This window comes from Suricata suricatta, chromosome 2 (genome assembly GCF_006229205.1).
Source record: "Suricata suricatta isolate VVHF042 chromosome 2, meerkat_22Aug2017_6uvM2_HiC, whole genome shotgun sequence".
Classification (NCBI taxonomy): Eukaryota; Metazoa; Chordata; class Mammalia; order Carnivora; family Herpestidae; genus Suricata; species Suricata suricatta.
Window position 1 is genome coordinate 155,251,539 of NC_043701.1, and position 19,538 is coordinate 155,271,076.

General features: G+C 39.3%; 2 protein-coding genes across 10 annotated transcripts in view; both read right to left on the bottom strand.

The window, feature by feature from the left end:
* The window catches only part of ALDH18A1 (aldehyde dehydrogenase 18 family member A1), a 37,977-nt gene extending 37,709 nt beyond the window's left edge, over nt 1-268 (bottom strand). For 5 of the 7 annotated variants that reach the window (XM_029932285.1, XM_029932284.1, XM_029932281.1 and 2 more), the window contains exon 1: nt 117-267. The gene's annotated coding sequence lies outside the window, so the exon portion shown is untranslated. Of the gene's footprint in view, nt 1-116 lie in introns of all 7 variants that reach the window. The other 2 variants (XM_029932280.1, XM_029932279.1) reach the window with 1 other exon arrangement.
* Nucleotides 269-6,817: 6,549 nt separating this feature from the next.
* TCTN3 (tectonic family member 3) overlaps nt 6,818-19,538 on the bottom strand; it is a 23,965-nt gene continuing 11,244 nt past the window's right edge. The window contains exon 14 of one of the 3 annotated variants that reach the window (XM_029932286.1): nt 6,818-7,724. In XM_029932286.1, coding sequence (XP_029788146.1) covers nt 7,491-7,724 — 234 coding nt within the window. In that variant the 3' untranslated portion in view covers nt 6,818-7,490. Of the gene's footprint in view, nt 7,725-12,080; nt 12,116-19,538 lie in introns of those variants that run through there. The other 2 variants (XM_029932287.1, XM_029932288.1) reach the window with 2 other exon arrangements.

Below are 19,538 nucleotides of genomic sequence, written 5' to 3' on the forward strand. Positions count from 1 at the left end.
GCCGCAGGCCGGCGCGCACCCTTCCCCCCAGCAGCGGGCCAGGAGCCCCATCAGCCCCCGCGGAGGCGCCGGCGCCGCGCCATCGCCGCCGCCATCCCCGCCACCAGAGTACCTACCTCCCCAAGACCACACGACCCCGCCGCCCAGCCGGCACTGCACGCCGGACCCGTTCTGGCGCCGACTTACTCCCCTTTTGCTTCCGTCCACGTCCTGCAAGATGACGTTACGTCAGCGGCGTTGGAGTAAACGCAGGCCGCGGGGCCTCCGCTGCTGACGTGGGGCGAAGGGCCGAGCCGGAGCTACGCCGCGGCAACCGCGTAGGCGCCTTGGAGAATACGGTCTGCGCTCCACGTGGCGGGCCCCGCCCTCCCAGGCCCGGGCAGACGCCGGGAGGCGGGGCTCGACATCTCCAGTGCCTGTCCACGTCCCTTGGGGAACAGGAGCCCTACGGGGCTTCCCGAGGAGGCAGGAAAGGTGCCTGGCTCACGTAGCTGCTGGCTGGTTCCCATACGGAATGTTTGTCGGTGCTGTTCGTTATATCCCACGCACACCTCAGAAATAGGTTGGATCAACTTACACATACCTGCGTTTACAGAACCCACGTTCTCGGCAAAAATTTTGCTATTTAAATGCGAAATTTTTGCCACTGTGATAAAATGATTTGCCCCCTAGTCATTTAGGGGTTTCCCCAAGGGTCCCAACCCAAATCTTGTTCAGCAAGAGCGCTGGTGAAGTATTGCATTTAAAAAGTTGTATTTAATCCCTCACAATTGCAACTATTCCAAAGGCGAATGCGGATCTACCCTTACAATTAGAGTTCAGTCTCCCTCTTTTATATTTGCTGTGTTTTCCTCACAGGGAAACACAGCAAATAGGCAAGGCAATGCTGGGCAGGTGCAGGGGCTGGGGAAAGGCTGCACAGCACTTGACTGGAGACGAGTGACAAGGAAGGCATCTTCTCCTTCTTTAGAACATTGCTGGGCCTATTCATTTCCTCATTCATTAAACATTGCCTACTTTAGGGGCGCCTGGGTGGCTCAGTCGGTTAAGAATCCAGCTTTGGCTCAGGTCATATCTCCCTGTTGTTGACTTTTGAGCCCCGCATAGGGTTCTGTGCGGATAGCCCAGGGCCCGGAGCCTGCTTCGGATTCTGTCTCCCTTTCTCTGCCCCTTCCCTGCTCATGTTCTCTCTCTCCTTTCTCAAAAATAAATAAACATTTAAAAAACTAAAAAAAACAAAAACAAATCGCCCACTTTATGTGCCAGGCATTCTCCAGGTGTGGAGGAAGACATCGTTCCTTCCCTAGATGAGTTCACAGCCTTAAAGGAGAAACAGATAATGTGAGCAAATGATTTCAACGCTGCAACGTGTGCTCGAGGAGGGGGTGCCCAGGGATTTCAGGCAAAGCTTTTAAAAGAGGGTAGACATTCCAATTGTGCTTTAAAGGGCAAAAACGAAGTCGTTCACCTAGAAACAGGAAGCAGGATCATATAAGGAAGAAGGAATGCAATAAGCAGAGGCACAAGATGTCCTATGAGAAGAGGCTACAGGTGGGACATGACAGGAGAGGTGTCTGGTGGGAGCCACCTCGCAAAGGGATTTCTGTGCCATGCTAAAGAGCTTGAAATTTATCATCCCCAAAGACAGAGAACCGTGACTTTTAAAGTACTGGAATGGCACGGTGATGAGATTTGTGTGTCAGAAATCAGTAAAGAGGGGTAGAAGCTGAGAGGCTGGTTAGCTAGTGCCAAGGCCCAAGTAAGAAATGATGGCCAGAAAAAAGGCTCGAGAAGTGGGCATGGGGAGCACAAAGCAGGTAGAGCTGGAAGCTCTTACTACTTTAAAGTGGGGGCTGGTGAGAGAAGAGGAGGGATTCTTGCAAATCTGGTGGTGCTATAATATAGTAAGTTAGGAAATAGATGAGGGGAGTTCTTTGCGGTGAATAGTGAGGTCACTGAACATGGGTTAAGTTGTCAGCTCTTTGGGTTTGAAGTTGGGTGGAGGATACAAAAGTAATAAAAGTGCTTCCTAGTAAGTTTCATCTGGTACTTCAGCTTTTAAGATTCGCACCATGAACTTAGAACAAATTAGGTAACTGTGGGTATAACTAAAGCCATTAAAGACAGTGGCCTTCTCCACTTGCAAAATCTTGTTCTAGGTCTTTTCAACCACACATCACCTTATGGTAATTGCTTATCTGCCTTCCCTGCTGGAATATAAGCTTTTGAGAGTAGAGAAGTATGTTCCTGGCACATTGACAACAAATATTTGATAAATGAATGAATTTAATTTCTTTGGGTTTCATTTTCTTAAATAAGAAATGGACTAATAACACTGTCCTTGTCTATTCCACAGGGATGTTAAGAGGAACAAATATAGAAGTCTTTCAATACTGTACATTTTAAATTTTATTTATTACTGTTATTTGAGCTTTATTACTATTTTACTATTAATATTCTACTCCACCAATGTGGACAAAGGAGGGGATATGTGACTATGGATTGAGAAAAATCAAATACCAGAAATATAAGCTGTTTTGCTCCTCTGCAGAAATAGCATAGTCATGGTATCTTTCCTGAATATGACTTTTAATGAGTTTTTAAAAAATATTTATTTTGAGACAGAGAAAGAGAGAAAGCATGTGCAAGCAGGGGAAGGGCAGAGAAAGAGGTGCTGTCAGCACAGAGCCTGACACAGGGCTTGATCTCACAAACTACAAATCACCACCTGAGCCGAAATCAAGAGTCAGATGCTTAACTGCCTGAGTTACCCAGCACTCCTAAAAGGATTTTTTTTTAATTGGAAGGATCTAACTTTTGTCTCAACAAATGGAAATAGAATTGGGCGTGACTAGAAAGTCACCTAGGAAGTGGACTATTTATTTTGGGCTATACAAATGCAGGATTGAAGACCACTTCTTTACAATGTTACAGAGTACAAGGTTTAAGTTATCTTAGTCTCAGGTTCTTTAATTGTTGATAACAAAAACACTCAAATAAAGCAATTTACTAGAAGGAGTAACTTGCAGTCTCCAAGAGCAAACGGTAAAATCAGATCTCATGAGAGGTGGGTACAAGGCAGTGGAACCTGGAAACCAAAAGTACTCTGGGTCTCTTATCTACACTTCTCTCTGCACATGTTTCTTTTCTCTCCCTTTTAAGGTAGGCACTTCATTGGCGAACACTTGGTAGAAAATGGCTCCCTTGGCCCTCAAATATCCTTAGTTAGTGCCTACTCCTGACTGACTTCTTGGTTCCAGTTCCAAAGTCCTAAGGGAGAAACTCTTGCTGGCCTAACTAGGTCCAGGACTCCACTTTTGAAATTTTTTTTGTGTGTTTTTTTTAATTTTTGAGAGACAGAGAGAGACAGCGTGAGCAGGGGAGGGTCAGAGAAAGAGGGAGACAGAATCCAAAGCAGGCTCCAGGCTCTGAGCTGTCAGCATAGAACCCGACGCGGGGTGCCAACCCACAAACCGTGAGATCGTGACCTGAGCCAAAGCCAGACGCTCAACCCAGTGAGCCACCCAGGTGCCCCAAGGACTCCACTTTTGGATTGCTCAGCTGTGGCAGGGAGAGACCAGGTCATGTAGGTAATGTGAGCCTGGAGGCGGGGCCCACCTCAGCCGAGCTCTGAGTGATAGGAATTCTCAGAGAAAAGGCAGTAGGCTAGCCTGGTAGACATTTCACATGAGTTAGCAATGATAGGACAGATGCTTAAGTGAAATCTATTTCAGCCACACTATGCAACATCAGTTTGGAGTTTTACAAACGAGGCTGCATGTCAGAAGTACCAGGAAAGCCTTTGAAACACAGAGATTCTTAGAACCTCCTTTTCCTACCAGTGAATCAGAATCTCCAGTGGCAGGGCCCAGGAATCAGTCTTTTTATGAAGTGCCTCAGAAGATTAGATATGACTGGCATTTCAGAACCCCTGATTTCAAAGACAGACCCAGAATGCGAAACAACATCAACACCCAAACACATCAATAGAAAAGAGAGGTTACTCATAGATGTGAAACATTCTTACAATAAACAGGGAGGTTTCTTTGGGAGAGCACATATTTTCTTTAAAGTACAGTTTTATTTTCTCTGATTATAAACATCAGAAATGCTTATTTTTTTTTAAAAATCCCCATTTTGATTTGTACACTTCCAGACTTTCTGTTTGCCTAGAATACATGTGTAGTTTGTGTTTTTTAAAAAAAATAAGATCACAGAATATATGCTCTACTTTGTAGTCTGTATCATTCACTTAAAAATAGATCATGTTGCAATGAAGGCACGTCTACTCAGTTTCAGTGGTTGTACAGCATTGAAATTTATGGATATATTATATTTAATTCTCCATTGTTGGATATTTTTCTCTTTTCCATAATGTCCAACAAGCGGTACGGTTGGGTCAGAGCCTATGAACATTTTTAAGGCTTTTGATACATATTATCAAATAGCTACCTGCCCTTCTCTTCCCAAGTTCCTACCCGTTTTTAATTCTCATGAAGAAAAGTATCTGAGAGTTATCTGTTTCTCCACACCTGTAATGGTTGCCTGGGATTTCAATTTCATTCTATCTAAATTGTACATACCCCTTTACAACTAAAATTGTTCCTTAAATTGGTGGTTACAATACAGACCTTTTGTGCAGTTAGTCAAATAGCTAATAATTTAACCTGTATAAAGGGAGGGAACTAAGGAGACTGCATTGTTCTACAGATGGTTTTAGAAATATCCTGAAGGTCTGTTACAAGGAAGACCCACTAGAGATAAGATAACCATAAAATCTTATCTAAGGTATATTGAAGTAGTTTTGTAATTGGAAACTAGGTTTACAAGCTAATTAAATTAGCAGAGAGGTAGAGAGGAAGAGAACACTTGAGGTGTTCCTACCTTGGAAGAACAGATATGCTGATTTCTGGTGTAAGATCTCTATGTACTACAGTGTACAAAGGCATGCTAGATCACGAGGCGCCACTGCACACATCCTAGGATGCTTAAAACAAGAATGACAATAACAAGTGTTGGCAAAGATGTGGATAATTTGAATACTCATACACTGCTGGTGGGACTTCCACTTTGGTAAGTACTTCGGCAGTTTCTCAATAAGTTAAACATAGAGTTACCATATTACTCAGAAATTCCACTCCTAGGTATATACTCAAGATAAATAAAACCATAATTCCACACACAAACTTGGACGTGAATGTTGAAGCAGTATATTCGTAACTTCCAAAAAGTAGGAAAAGCCCAAATGTGTTCAACTGATGAATAAATAAGGTGTGGTATATTCATACAATATATTATTCATCCACGCTATAACAGGAACCTTGAATACATGCTACCTGAAAGAAGCCAGACACAAAAGGTCACACACTGTATGATTCCACTGATATGAGATGTCCAGAGCAGGCAGATTTAGAGATAGAAAATAGATTAGTGACTGCTAGGAGGAGAGGGGAAGTGGGAAGTGACTGCTAATCAGTATGGGCTTTCGTTTTAGGGCGATGAAATGCTCTGGAATCAGTGGTGATAGTTACAGAACGCTGTAAAAACCACTTACTTAATTGTATACTTTAAAAGGGTAACTTTTCAGTCAGAGAAAGACAAATATCATATGACTTCACTCATATGAGGATTTTAATATACAAAACAGATGAACATAAGGGGAGAAAAGCAAAAATAAAAACAGGAAGGGGGAACAAAACACAAGAAACTCTTAAATATTGAGAACAGAGGGTTGCTAGAGGAGTTGTGGGAGGGGGGATGGGCTAAATGGGTAGGAATCTGCTCCTGAAATCATTGTTGCACTCTATCACTATATGCTAACTTGGATGTAAATTTTAAAAATTAAAAAAAATAATGTAATAAAAAAAAAAGAGGGACTTCTATGGTATCTGATTATGTACCATACACACACACACACATATATACTTTTTGTAGGGGCATAGTGGTTTCATAGCATGGGGACATGAGAATAAGCAAGTGAATAAAGGAGTATAGGGACCAGATTCTAAGGACTCACAGGCTGTTGTAAGTAGATTAGATGTCATCTACCCCATCATTTAGGATGAATGGTCACATAAATTTATTTCCCTTTAAGAAGCCCCAGCTGGAAACCTTACTTTATTGTCGCTTTGTGCTCTATCTTGGTACAGGTTCCTTTGGAGGCAGGGTTGCTGAATTAAGTAATATCTGTGTATAGGAGTCTGATAGGAATGATGCCATCAGCTTGCAGCTCCCAGCTCCCCCTGTGCAGATCTCCCTTGTACTGATGCACTTCCTCCTACGTTGGTAGTAACTGCTACAGGAGCCTTGCCACTTTCCTCCAGGGAGGTAGGTTACTTTCAGGGTACTTTGCAATGGGGCAAAATGACTAACCCATCAGAGATGGTATTTACAATTAGCATTTTCTGCTCATGAAGTGGGATTTATTATGTATATACTTTATTAAAAGGCAGTTTTAGATTCAGATCGCTAATATGTTGTGGAAAAAAAACAACTATCCCCCAGTTCTCTCTGCCTGGCTTTCAAGTCCCATATAGTGAGTTCCCATCTTTCTTATCCCATCACAGCGCCTATTTTGCCCATCTAATGTTTCTACTCCGGTCATGTTGGCTCCCCACCCTCTGGTTCTGGGCATCATCTCCTCCCTCCTACCTATCCTGCTATGTTTGGCTCCAACCCTAGGAAAAGAACCCACGTTCTTTGATTTGAATGCTATTCTGCTATCTACGAAAGGTTTTTTGCCTCCTGTTTTTAAAACTCACCCACATAGATAAATAATCATGAGGTGATCACACGTCAGCTTCTGTGTGCTGCTGGAATTAGTACAACAAAGCTCTCAATCAGTTTTATTTCCCTTCACCACAATGGAAGAAAGCAAAAATGAAGAAATGAGTGGTAGGGTCATTTGTTGGTAAAAAAGGAGGGACCAGGAGTCAACATTCATTTTGCAAACTGACTAGAAAGAATCGCTCTCCCTACTCGTGCTCGGGCAAAGTGTGTGGCCCAAAGGAGTAGGGAGGGGCCAGATGAAATCTATAGACAGCAGATTTCTGTTCTGAACAGTCAGCTCCTCTCAAGTCCAGAGGGCATCTGTTCCCAAGTTCATCCAGGGGACAGCAGGAGCATGTTCCTTCGTGCTGGGCCTGTGTGGGCCCGCGAGCAGCGGATGAAGATCTTGCAAAGCTCAGTCACGTATAACACAACCTGGAGGGGCTGGAGGAAGAGCTCTTTACATTCTTCCCAGCTTGAGGAGCGGAGAACCTAATGTGTACCTGGTGGTCTGCACAGTCCTAAGCAGAGAGCCAAGAAAAAGATATTTTTATTGCTCTTCGAAAATCCCTTCTTTCATATACAAACATTCCTTCAGTTAGGTCCTCTGTTATCCTAAATATTCTCCTCCAGTCACGAGCAGGTAAGGGCCTATTTTGCCAAGATAAGTAGGCTGTCTCCGAACTTCCCATAGGGAAAATTTAAATCAGTTTCTTCTTGTTTCACTTGGTTTCCAGCTTGAGAACTCCAAGTACTAAGAGACACAGGGTAAGGATGAGAGAGGCTGAACTTTTTTGAGAGTCTACTCTGCTGAATGCTATTTTCAAGGGAAAAAAGAAGTCAAATGGTAGTTTCCAGTCTGTTCTGGGTTGGCCCCTTGGAGGCTCTGGCTTCTGGGTAATGTCCACAAAGGTCACAACAGTTGTCAAAAGTACTTCTGTTACTTGTTGGGAATCCTGCAGGAAGAAAGTCCAGGACAGGTGAGTGCTTGGTACCCATTAATGTACCTCCTTAATTTGACTGTTCTTATTACTTTCCCTGAAAAAAAGACCAAAACCAAGATATACCTTTTTCTCATATTGGTGCTACAGAGTTATTGTTCTATAACACATAATGAAGTGGATTTCTTAGCAGCAGTCCATGACACCAGATCTGTGAACAGGTCCATCTACCTCAAGTCTGAAAGACTGACTATAGTTTCCCCCGACTGGGGAGCTGACTGATACCAGAGAGGCCAGATGGCAAAACCGCTGCTGTTACGTGTTTAGCAGCTTCACCTTATTAAGTCCCAGAAAGCTCCTGGGTCTGAAGGAGGACACATGTGGAAGGAGTAGAGGCAATTCTATTCCATCTTCAATTGCAAAAAGAAATGTGAAACTTCATGGAAAAACAAAGAACTCTGTAATGTAGATAAAAAGCGCATCGGAGTCACAACAATCTCAGGGTTAGAAAGGATCCTCTAAACCACCCATCAATTCAAGTCAAATGAAACAGATGCTCCCAGAAGGGACCTTGTCAAGTTGACTCAAGTATCTGATCTAATATACATAGCTTTTGGTAGATATGGTCATAGCCTAATGACTAGAACATGTTTATCTAAAAAGAACACCTTTTGTTCTAACTCTATGCTTTACCAATCAAAACTCTAATTTGATAGTAAATAACTACCTTCTTGAACCAGATAGGAGTATTTTCTCCATTTACCTTTGTTTACTCTGATGCTACATATTATCTGCTGTGGTCTTTGGCAACAGTAAATACTAGCTCTAGGAACACAACTTGGCTTAGAATAACCTTTCTGGGTACTTAAAAAAAAAATGGGTCTGGGGCCAGGGCTGTGATAATCTTGCAGATCATATTAACTTTTTGGAATCTTCTTTTAAACAGTGGAGTTTGGGGAGCGTGGGTGGCTCAGTCAGTTAAGTATCCAACTTCGGCTCAGGTCATGATCTCATGGTTCGTGAGTTTAAGCCCTGCATTGGGCTCTGTGCTGACAGCTCAGAGCCTGGAGCCTGCTTCGGATTCTGTGTCTCCCTCTCTCTCTGCTCCTCCCCTGCTCAAGCTCTGTCTCTCTCTCACAAAAATAAAATAAACATTAAAATAAATAATAAACAGTGAAGTTCATGAGGGACTTGACACAGAAATAATGTAACTTCTGAGGCACTGAGAGAGCCATATATGCTCCGGAACAGCCAGTGTAGGCTAAAGCTGACAAGGGAATCCTGATTCCAGCCCGGCATGGACGACTGGCTGAAACTAACCAGACAAGGAAAATGGGGAGGATAGGACACGGAGGCAGGGATCGGGTAGGGATAGAAAGCAGTTACAGAACGATACCCCCTCAGTGTGATCATGCAACTACTCCTTCCTCACCTCAACAAGAGACTGGACAATTAAACATGAGAAATTCTGGATTTAGGGACGTTGGGCATAAAGAAGGGCAAAGTGATGTATGGAACTAAAAATAGTGAAGTTCTTCTGTATAATAAAATCCCTTCCCTCATCTAGCTCCAAGATGCTGACAGATGGTCTTACATCCATACCCTTCAGGCAGGAATTAAGAGGCTTTTTTTTTTTTTTTTTTTTTTTGAGAAAATTATCAGTTCCAGCAACAAGACAAAAAGATAATGGCATCTGGCAATTCCATAACCCCCAAAACAACTACATCTAATGCTCCACCAGGAAGGCCACCAGTCAGCAAATCACACTCATGATGATCACAGAGCTTTCAATGAGCTTAACAGCTTACTCTTATGTTGGACAGACAGCTAGAGATTGCCAGATATGTGGGGGAAGCTTCTCACATTAAAGAAAAACACTGTACATGGGGCGCCTGGGTGGCTCGGTTGGTTGAGGGTCCGACTTCGGCTCAGGTCATGATCTTGCGGGTCGTGAGTTCAAGCCCTGTGACGGGCTCTGTGCTAACAGCTCAGAGCCTGGAGCCTGCCTCAGATTCCTCTACCCCTTCCCTACTCACACTGTCTCTCTCTCTTAAAATAAATACTAAAAAATTAAAAAAAAGAGAAAAACTGTACCAAATGAGTAGAATAAACACACTCAGCAAAAACAGACAAGGAAAGATGAAGATGAAAAGCTGTTAGATCTTTATTTTTAATCTTATTTTTTAAAACGTTTTATTTAAGTAGTTTCTACAACCCAACATGGGCTTGAACTCATGACTCTGAGATGAAGAGTTGCAAGCTCTTCTGACTGAGACAGCCAGGTGCCCCAGATCCTTAAATAGATATAAGAACAGTAGTAGAGAGCTCAATGTGGAGCTCAAACTCATGAACCATGATATCATGACCTGAGCCAAAGTTAGATGCTTAACTGACTGAGCCACCCAGGTGCCTCTGATTTAATAAAATATTTTGATATAATAAAATATTTTCATGTAATAATAAAATATATTGGGAGAGTGGTAGGAGGAAAAAACAGAGCTAAACGAATCTACCAAAATAGGAATTCAATAGATACCCTATAAACTCATGATGCAAGACGTTATTATTCAATATTGCTTAGAATCAAGGCTAAAGTGGATATAACATTAAAAAAAAATTACGATATCCTCCTTTCTGGCATTTTTTGACTTTAAAAACATATGTATTATTTTGATAAATTATACAATTACTAATTAATTTGATAATTTATACTATATCCAGCATTAACCCAGTCAGCAATCTTCCAATCAGGGGAACTCTGAAATACAAGGTAGGTTCAGAGTCCTAATAAGTTGTGTTGTCTCAGCCCAAATAAAGCAAGGGGAGTGAGTTTTTTTCCTTTTCTTTTCTGTCTTTTTCAAAATTTTAGAGTGAGAGAGAGGGCAAGCAGGATAGAGGGACAGAGGGAGAGAGAGAGAATCTTAAGCAGGCTCCATTCTTGGTATGGAGCCCACTGTGGGACTCGATCCCACGAACCATGAGATCATGGCCTGAGCCAAAATCGAGTCAGACTCAATTGGCTGAGCCACCAAGTCACTCTGGGAGCTGGGTTTGTCTGTTCCTGTATCCTTCAGTCATTGGGTAAGGGGCATTTGGGAGATGTGTATTTCAAGGCACTTTACAGGTAAAGTGGTCTAGTAACGTGAGGGCAGTCTTTCACAACAGACATAAAACACAATAGAAAGGGGAAGAAAACCTCAGGCATACCCACCAAATTAAAAAAAGGAGAGGGTGTAAAATAGGCAAGTGCAAAAGGCAAAATTACATTTGGTAGTCAACAGGGTATCACATATAAAATATACAAGAAATGTAGAGTATCATGTCATCTGCGAAAAGTGAAAGTTTGACTTCATTTTGCCAATTCTGATGCCTTTTATTTCCTTTTGTTGTCTGATTGCTGATGCTACGACTTCCAGCACTATCATCACAATCCCAGACTTTAGCCTCTACTACAAAGCTGTCATCATCAAGACAGTATGGTATTGGCACGAAAACAGACACATAGAACAATGCAATAGAATAGAGAGCCTAGAACTGAACTCACAAATATATGGCCAATTAATCGTTGACAAAGCAGGAAAGAGTATCCAAAGGAAAAAAGACAGCCTCTTTAAAAGGTGGCGCTGGGAGAACTGGACAGCAACATGAGATGAATGAAACTAGACCACTATCTTACACCATACACAAAAATAAACTCAAAATGGATGAAGGACCTGAATGTGGGACAGGAAACCACAAAAACCCTAGAGGAGAAAGCAGGAAACAGCCTCTTTGACCTCAATCGCAGCAATTTCCTACTCAACACATCCCTAAAGGCAAGGGAATCAAGAACAAAAATGAACTACTGGGGGGGCGCCTGGGTGGCTCAGTCAGGAGCTGGCTTCCGGCTTCAGTTCAGGTCATGATCTCACAGTTTGTGGGTTTGAGCCCCATGTAGGGCTCTGTGCTGACAGTTAGCTCAGAGCCTCGAGCCTGCTTCGGATTCTGTGTGTCCCTTTCTCTCTGATCTTCCCCTGCTCATGCTGTCTCTCTCTGTCTCTCAAAAATAAAAACATAAAAAAAAAAAAAAAGAACTATTGGGACCTCATCAAGATAAAAAACTTCTGCACTGCAAAGGAAACAGTCAAAAAAACTAATAGGCAAGTGACAGAATGGGAAAAGATAGTTGCAAATGCCATATCGTATAAAGGGCTACTATCCAAAATCTAAAAGGAACTCACTAAACTCCATACCTGAAAAATGAGTAATCCAGTGAAGAAATGGGCAGAAGACATGAATAGACACTTCTCCAAAAGAGGACATCCAGATGGCCAACAGGCACATGAAATGATGCTCAGCGTCACTCATCATCAGGGAAATACAAATCAAAACCATGCTGAGATACCACATCACATTGGTCAGAGTGGCTAAAATGAACAAATCAAGAGACTATAGATGCTGGCAAGGACGTGGAGAAACGGGCACCCTCCTACACTGTTGGTGGGAATGTAAACTGGTGCAGGCGCTCTGGAAAACAGTGTGGAGGTTCCTCAAAAAAACTATCAATGGAACTCCCCTATGACCCAGAAATAGCACTGCTAGGGATTTACCCAAGGGATACAGAAGTGCTGATGCATAGGGGCACATGTACCCCAACGTTCATAGCGGCACTTTCAACAATAGCCAAATCATGGAAAGAGCCTAAATGTCCATTAACCGATGAATGGATAAAGATGTGGTTTATATATACAATGGAGTTCTACATGGCAATGAGGAAGAGTGAAATCTGGCCATTTGTAGCAAAGTGGATGGACCTCAAGGGTGTCATGCTAAGTGAAATAAATCAGGCATATGTTTTCACTCATAGGTCTAACAGGAGAAACTTAACAAAGGACCATGGGAAGGGGAAGGGGGGAAAGTAAGTTAGGGAGAGGGAGGGAGGCAAATCATGAGAGACTCTTGAATACTGAAAACAAACTGAGGACTGAAGAGGGAGGAGGAATGGAGAAGGGGGCTGACGGTCATGGAGGAGGGCACTTGTGGGGAAGAGCACTGGGTGATACATGGAAACTAAATTGGCAATAAACTATTATTAAAAAATAAAATAAAATAAAATATACAAGAAATGAATGAGATGCCCAAACTGAAAACATATCCATTATCCTTGACTCACTCGCCCTCAACCTTTTGTATCCAAGCAATCAAGTCCTACCTGTGACACTGCTAAACCTCCTGAATTCTGTCTACTTCCGGCAGTCCTCACAGCTCTCCCCCTGCCCCCCGGGCCCAGCTATCAGTATCTCCTGATGAATTTCCATAACAGTATTCTAAAGTTCACCTCAGTATTGTCCTACACTTTCCATAAGCAGGGATGATGTCTATCTTGTTTACCACACTTTACCTAGAGCAGCAACCATGGTACTTGGCACAAAGTAGGCACTCAATATATATATATATATATTTGACAAATGAGTAGAGATATTTTTGGATAGGACACTAATATAAAGTAACAAGAGATAATAAATCAAAAGGAAAAAATTATGCCATAGCTATTTAATAGTAATTATAAATCACTCTGACCCCTTATCTCTCCCTAATTAGGATCCTTAAAGGTTGTGCTTCCTTCCTTCCTTCAAATATTTATTTATAAACTAATATATCAAATTAGATGCTTATTCTTCACATACTAAGAATACTGCTTCCATAATTGTGTGGAAGTTTGGAACAAATATAATCTAGTAGACAGTCCAGTACTTAAAAGGAATTTGAATGCACTTACTCAATGTTATTGACTCACTTTAAAATTTGTGTTTTAGTGCCACATGAAGAACAAGGCTTTGATGTTTAGTGTGTTATACATAAATTTCAAAGACTAAAATTTTTCTATTTGCATTTTATCTTTTATTTTTTAAGTTTTATTTATTTATTTTGAGAGAGAGAGAGAGAGAGAGAGAGAGAGCGAGCGAGCATTAGCAGGGGAGGGCAGAGAGAGAGAAGAGAGAAAATCCCAAGCAGGCTCCACACCATCAGTGCAGAGCCCCAAGCACTGATATGATAGTTTATCTGATATAAACTATCATATTTTATAATATTTACTTCAGAAATTACCATCAAATATTCTGTTTTAACACTTTGGGAGGTTTAGGGGCTTTATTTCAGTCCAGCTTACATTGAGCAAAATCCTTTGTCTCCAAGTAAGATTTACTTTGTAACAATGTGAAAAAGTTTGGATTATGTTTTGTTTGGCTTTAGTAATAAGAGAAGTACACCTGATATATTGATATATTACTATATTACATCTTTATAATCACAAAATTTAAATCATTATGTTAATTTTCTATGTCAAGTCATTACAAATGGAAAGAAACTATCATTAGAAGAAAAGCCATGGATACATCCCTTAGATTTATGTTTTTGTAGCTACACATTTCATCAACTAGAACTATGAACTAGAACAAATTCATCTTTGCTCAACTATGTAACTTATTACTGGGTTCTGAGAGCTCTTTATTCTACATATAAGAACCTTGTCAGAAAGATATATTGTAAATATTTCCCCCAATCAGTGGCTTTTATTGTGTCCCCCCCCCCCCCGTATCATTTTAACTTTTTATTGCAGTATAACTTGTATACAATGTACACATGTTAAGTGTTCAACAAGTTTTGACAACTGCATATGCTAATGGCCCATATCCAAAGCAAGATCTGCAATATATCCATCATTACAGAGGGTTCCCTTGTGCCTCTTTCCAGTCTGTCTCCCAGAAGCAACCATTTTCTGACTTTTATCACTAAATAATTACTTCTGCCAGTTCTTGCGTTTTTTATAAATGAAATCTTAAAATATAATTTTTGTGTGTGTTTAGATTCTTTCATTCAAGACAAGTGTTTTTGAGATACATCTATACTGTTTTGTGTACAGGTAATTCATTGTTTTATTGTGAAAATTCTGTTGTGTGAATGTACACAATTTGCCCATTCTCCTGATGATGGATATTTGGATTGTTTTCAGTTTTGTGCTATTATGAATAAGGATGCTATGAACATTCTTAATAGGCCTTGTTTTGGACATATGTTTCAATTTCCTTTGGGTAAATACCAAGGAGTAAAATTGCTGGGTCACAGGGAAGATGAATATGTAAAAGACTAAATGGTTGTACCATTTTCATCTCCATTAGCAATGTATTAAAACTGAGGTTTCATGTTATTAGTCTTTTTGATTTTAGTTATTCTAGTAAATATTATTTTTAATTTCACAGTGAATGCTATTTCATGGTTATAATTTGTATATCCCTAATGACTCATGACTTTGAGCACCTTTTCAAGTTTATTTCCTTTTGTACAGTATCTGTTCAATCTTTCCATTTTTAGTTAGCTAATTTATTTTAGTCCTTGCATTATTTATTTATAGGCATTCTTTTTATCTTTTGGATATTAATCTTTTGTCAGATAATGCTTTGGAAAAATATTTTCTACCAGACTATAGCGTGCATTTTCATTTTCATAGAGGTGTCATTTGATTAGCAGTTATTTTAAACTTTGAAAAAGACCTATTTATTAAATTTTTAATTTTATGGTTTGATTTTTGTTTCTTATTCAAGAAGAAACATTTGCCTACTTTAAACATGCAAAAATATCCTCCTATGTTTCCTTTAAAAGTTTTGTGACTCTGGGTTTCATATATAGGTTTGTGATGCAAGCACAAGTACTTTTTGTGTATGGAGTCAATTCATTTTTCCCCCTATGTTTATTCAGTAGTTCCAGTTTTGTCCAGTTGTCTCAGTACCAGCTATTTTTTAACAAGTACTTTTCTCATTGATTTGATTTGTGGATCTATTTCCGGACTCTATTTTGTCTCATTGGTCTATTTATCTATCCTTAAAAATTTTTTTTAAATGTTTGTTTATTTTTGAAGGAGAGAAAAAGAGACAGAGCATGAGCAGGGAAGGGGCATAGAGAGAAGGAGACACAGAAATCTTAGTAGGCTCCAGGCTCTGAGCTGTCAGCACAGAGCCTGACACGGGGCTCAAACTCACAAGCTATGAGATCACGACCTGAGCCAAAGTTGGAACCATAACCAACTGAGCCATCCAGGCGCCACTATTTCTCTCTCCTTATATCAGTACCACACTCTGTGATTTAGAGTATATCCTGAAACTAATAGACTTAAGTGCTCCAACTTTATTTTTCTTTTTCAAAATTGTTTTAGTTATCCTAAGTCCTTTACATTTTCATATAAATTTTAGAATCAGGCTGTCCATTTCCACAAAAATGCCTGCCATGATTTTTTGGGGTTTGCATTAATTCTGTTAGGTCCATTTGGGAATAGATATCTTAACGCTGAGTAGTCTTCTCCATGAACATGGTATATTGCTTCATTTATTAGGTCTCCTGAATTTTCTCCCTATAATGTTTTATAGTGAATAGGTCTTTTGTTCTTTTGCTAAATTGGTTCCTAAGTATTTTATATTTTTTCATGTTACTGTAAATGAAACTGAATAAATTCATCTTTAAAATAACATCCAGTTATTCCTAGGTATTTTCCTAGTGACTTTAAGAAAGTTTAATTATTACAAAAGCAGTAAATTATATCTTAAAAGGTTAAGACTATTAGAAAGTAAAACTGTGAAAGAAAAACATTGTATTTCCATCTCAAAGAATACCAGTATTAACATTTATATCTTGACATAAACATATAGACATCACATATATGTTTTTATCCATGTGAAATATTGTTCAGGCTGCTTAGAAATCTACTTAAAAAAAAAAAGAACTTCTACCTTTTCCTGTTAATATTTCTTTCTAAAATGTAGTCCATACTCAATTTCCCAACCATTCCAAAATTAGATTTATAGTTGTTTGTCCAAATCAGAATCCAATGCAAAAAAAAAAAAGCTGTATCTGATTATTTTATTCATGAGTCTCTTTTAATCTAACACAATCAGATATGGTGATTTCTATTATGATGATTGGAACTTATTTAACTACAAAGCATATTATAAAGGCCCATGTAAAGGTAATTTTTCCTCATGTAAGTACATGATCTTTAAGAAGTGAGCTGGTATCTGATATTAACACTATGACTTTAGGCGAACTAATGATTTAAATAAAGTGGAATTAAGGAGAATAATAATTTCTAAAAAAATTATTTATGTACAATATTATGTTACCTAATATACACTTAGTTCTCCATATTTTTTAGAGCCAAACATATATTTGAGGGAGAAGCCAATGAAAACTTTTAAATTCCCTCAGTATTTTAAAGATGTCGATGAAATTATCAAGATTTTCAGATGAGTCAAGGAGAATGAATATGTTAAAGAATCACTGTGGTTCATCATTATGTACCAGGGGGACAACTCAAGTGGTTATACATTTTAACATATGGAAAGATAAGCATAACTTTCAAAAGGTCTTAAAAAAAAGGTAGAAAGGAAACAGCCCTGTCAACTAAGTAAGGTTCATCTATAAAGACTACTAAGAACTATATAAGGGGGTCCAGTACCTCTATAGTCTTAGCATTCATTAAGAGACAGAGGCAAATGGTGGTTGACTGATCCTTGAAAAAGAAAGACTTTGGTGACAGAAACTTTACAGACTGTAACAGTGATCCAAAGGTGATGATATTCTCTAATTCTTCAATAGGTAAGAGAAATACCAATCCAGCCACTTCCTGGCCCTTTCCTTTATAGCAATTGTTTCTAAAATCAAGTAGATTTCATTTTTGTTCAGTGTTCTTTATCTTTCCTAGTCTAGGTCTTAGCTTGGCTTCAAGAAATCAATAAATCCCTTGAAGCTATATAAAAAATTTTGCAATATTTTTCTACTACTTTTTCTAGTAAGTGAATAGCTTTCAACAGATTCTTAGTGGGGTCCATAAGAATAGAACCCACTACGACAGATTGGGAGCTAGATTGGCAGTTATTCTAGCATATGCTATTTGAGATATAAAACACTGTCAACTTTCACTTATAATGAATAAAAGGAATTAGTAAATAAAACAATATAACTAGCTTTAAAATGTAGTCAGAGATGAATTTTCTATAAGTGTTTTTCAAATTGAAAATTGTGCTTCATTAGTGTCTAGCATTAAAAAAAACGAATAAAGTACAATAGACTAGACAGTATCACATTGTGCATTGCATAAGAAGTTTTATAAAACTTTCATTTCACTTTTATGTATGTGTGTGCTATAAGGTAGGTTGTGTTGTAAAATATATAGAAACCAGTAATTTCAGTCGCTTTTGTGGAAGGGGGCAAGTTTCTCAAGTCAGTCCTAAAGGTGAAAATTTTTGTATAGTCACAATTAACTTTGCAAATCTTTTAAACCATCCTAAGTAAACACACACGATTTGGTATATGCCACAGCACCTCTCAGTAAGCTCAACACAGTTCATTTTTGCTCCATGACTGGAATAGATACGTTCTTCAGTTATACATGAATGAAGCACAGCTGAAATTTTCATCTGTCAACCAACTGGGCGAGTTAGATATGACTGAATGCAAAGTGTGATTTTGTAGAGGGGGCAAACTAATCCAAAAAGCCAAACTCTACTAAATACTAGAAAAAGGACAGTGATTAAAATATCTACATAATGAAAGGCCCTGGGTGGCTTCCATGCCTAAGAGAGATTCAGAGAAAAAGGGATAGTCCTTGGGTAACTTTCCAAACTTGCAAATAAAGACAGTTTAGAAAAACAAAACAATATATTCAGTGCAGGATTTGTAACAGATTAAATGAAGCTTACAGAAATTGTGTTAATGTTATTCAGTAATACAGAGAAAAAATGGAATTCTTTCACTAACAGTTTCTGGTAACCTGAATTTTAACCCCATTTATAAGCATAGTGAGCTAAGATTCTCAACCCTGTTGTAAGAAGGAGCTAAAGATATTTTACTTCTGGCCTACATGCAGTCTAGCTTCTTTTCTGGGATATAAATGCAGTGACATCTAGGTAATAATTTCAGTTAGTTTTAATTTTCATTAAGAGTTAATAAACTGGCATGTCAATTTATATATGAATCAGTTCACTAGAACTTAATCATTTCTGTTTTTGCAATTCTAAAGCTAAGGATTACATATTAAAACCAAGGCAGGTGTTAGAGCTGTCTTAACACACATCATAAACAATAGGTATATGTTTACTCACTATTAAAATTATTTATTTTAATGGAATCCAATCAACTAAGATTTGAGGACTACAAAATAGCCATAGCAATATCTTTTTTTTAATAGTTTATTCTCAAATTGATTTCCATGTAACACCTAGTGCTTCTCCCCGCAAGTGCCCCCCTCCATGGCCATCACCCCTTCACTCCCTCCCCCTCCCCTTCATTTTCAGTATTCAGTAGTCTCCCTTGATCTGTGTCCCTCATTCTCCCCTGCTCTCTTTCCCCCTTCTTCTCCCTACAGTCCTCTGTTAGGTTTCTCCTGCTAGACCTATGAGTGCAAACATATGGTATTTATCCTTCTCTGCTTGACTTATTTCGCTTAGCATGACACCCCCGAGGTCCATCCACTTTGCTACAAAAGGCCAGATTTCATTCTTACTCATTGCCATATAGTACTCCATTGTATATATATATATATACCACATCTTCTTGATCCACTCATCAGGTGATGGACATTTAGGCTCTTTCCATGATTTGGCTATTGTAGAAAGTGCCGGCCATAGTAACATCTTTAAGCAATCAACAGGCTCACAGATTCTGGTAAGTGTGTGACTGTCATACTGAATGCACAGTTACAGAAAATGTTTTCTGTGGTTACATTAACTGGTATAGTAATGCTGGTATGATAATATTTTTAAAAGTTTATTTATTTATTTTGAGAGAGACAGAGACAGCCTG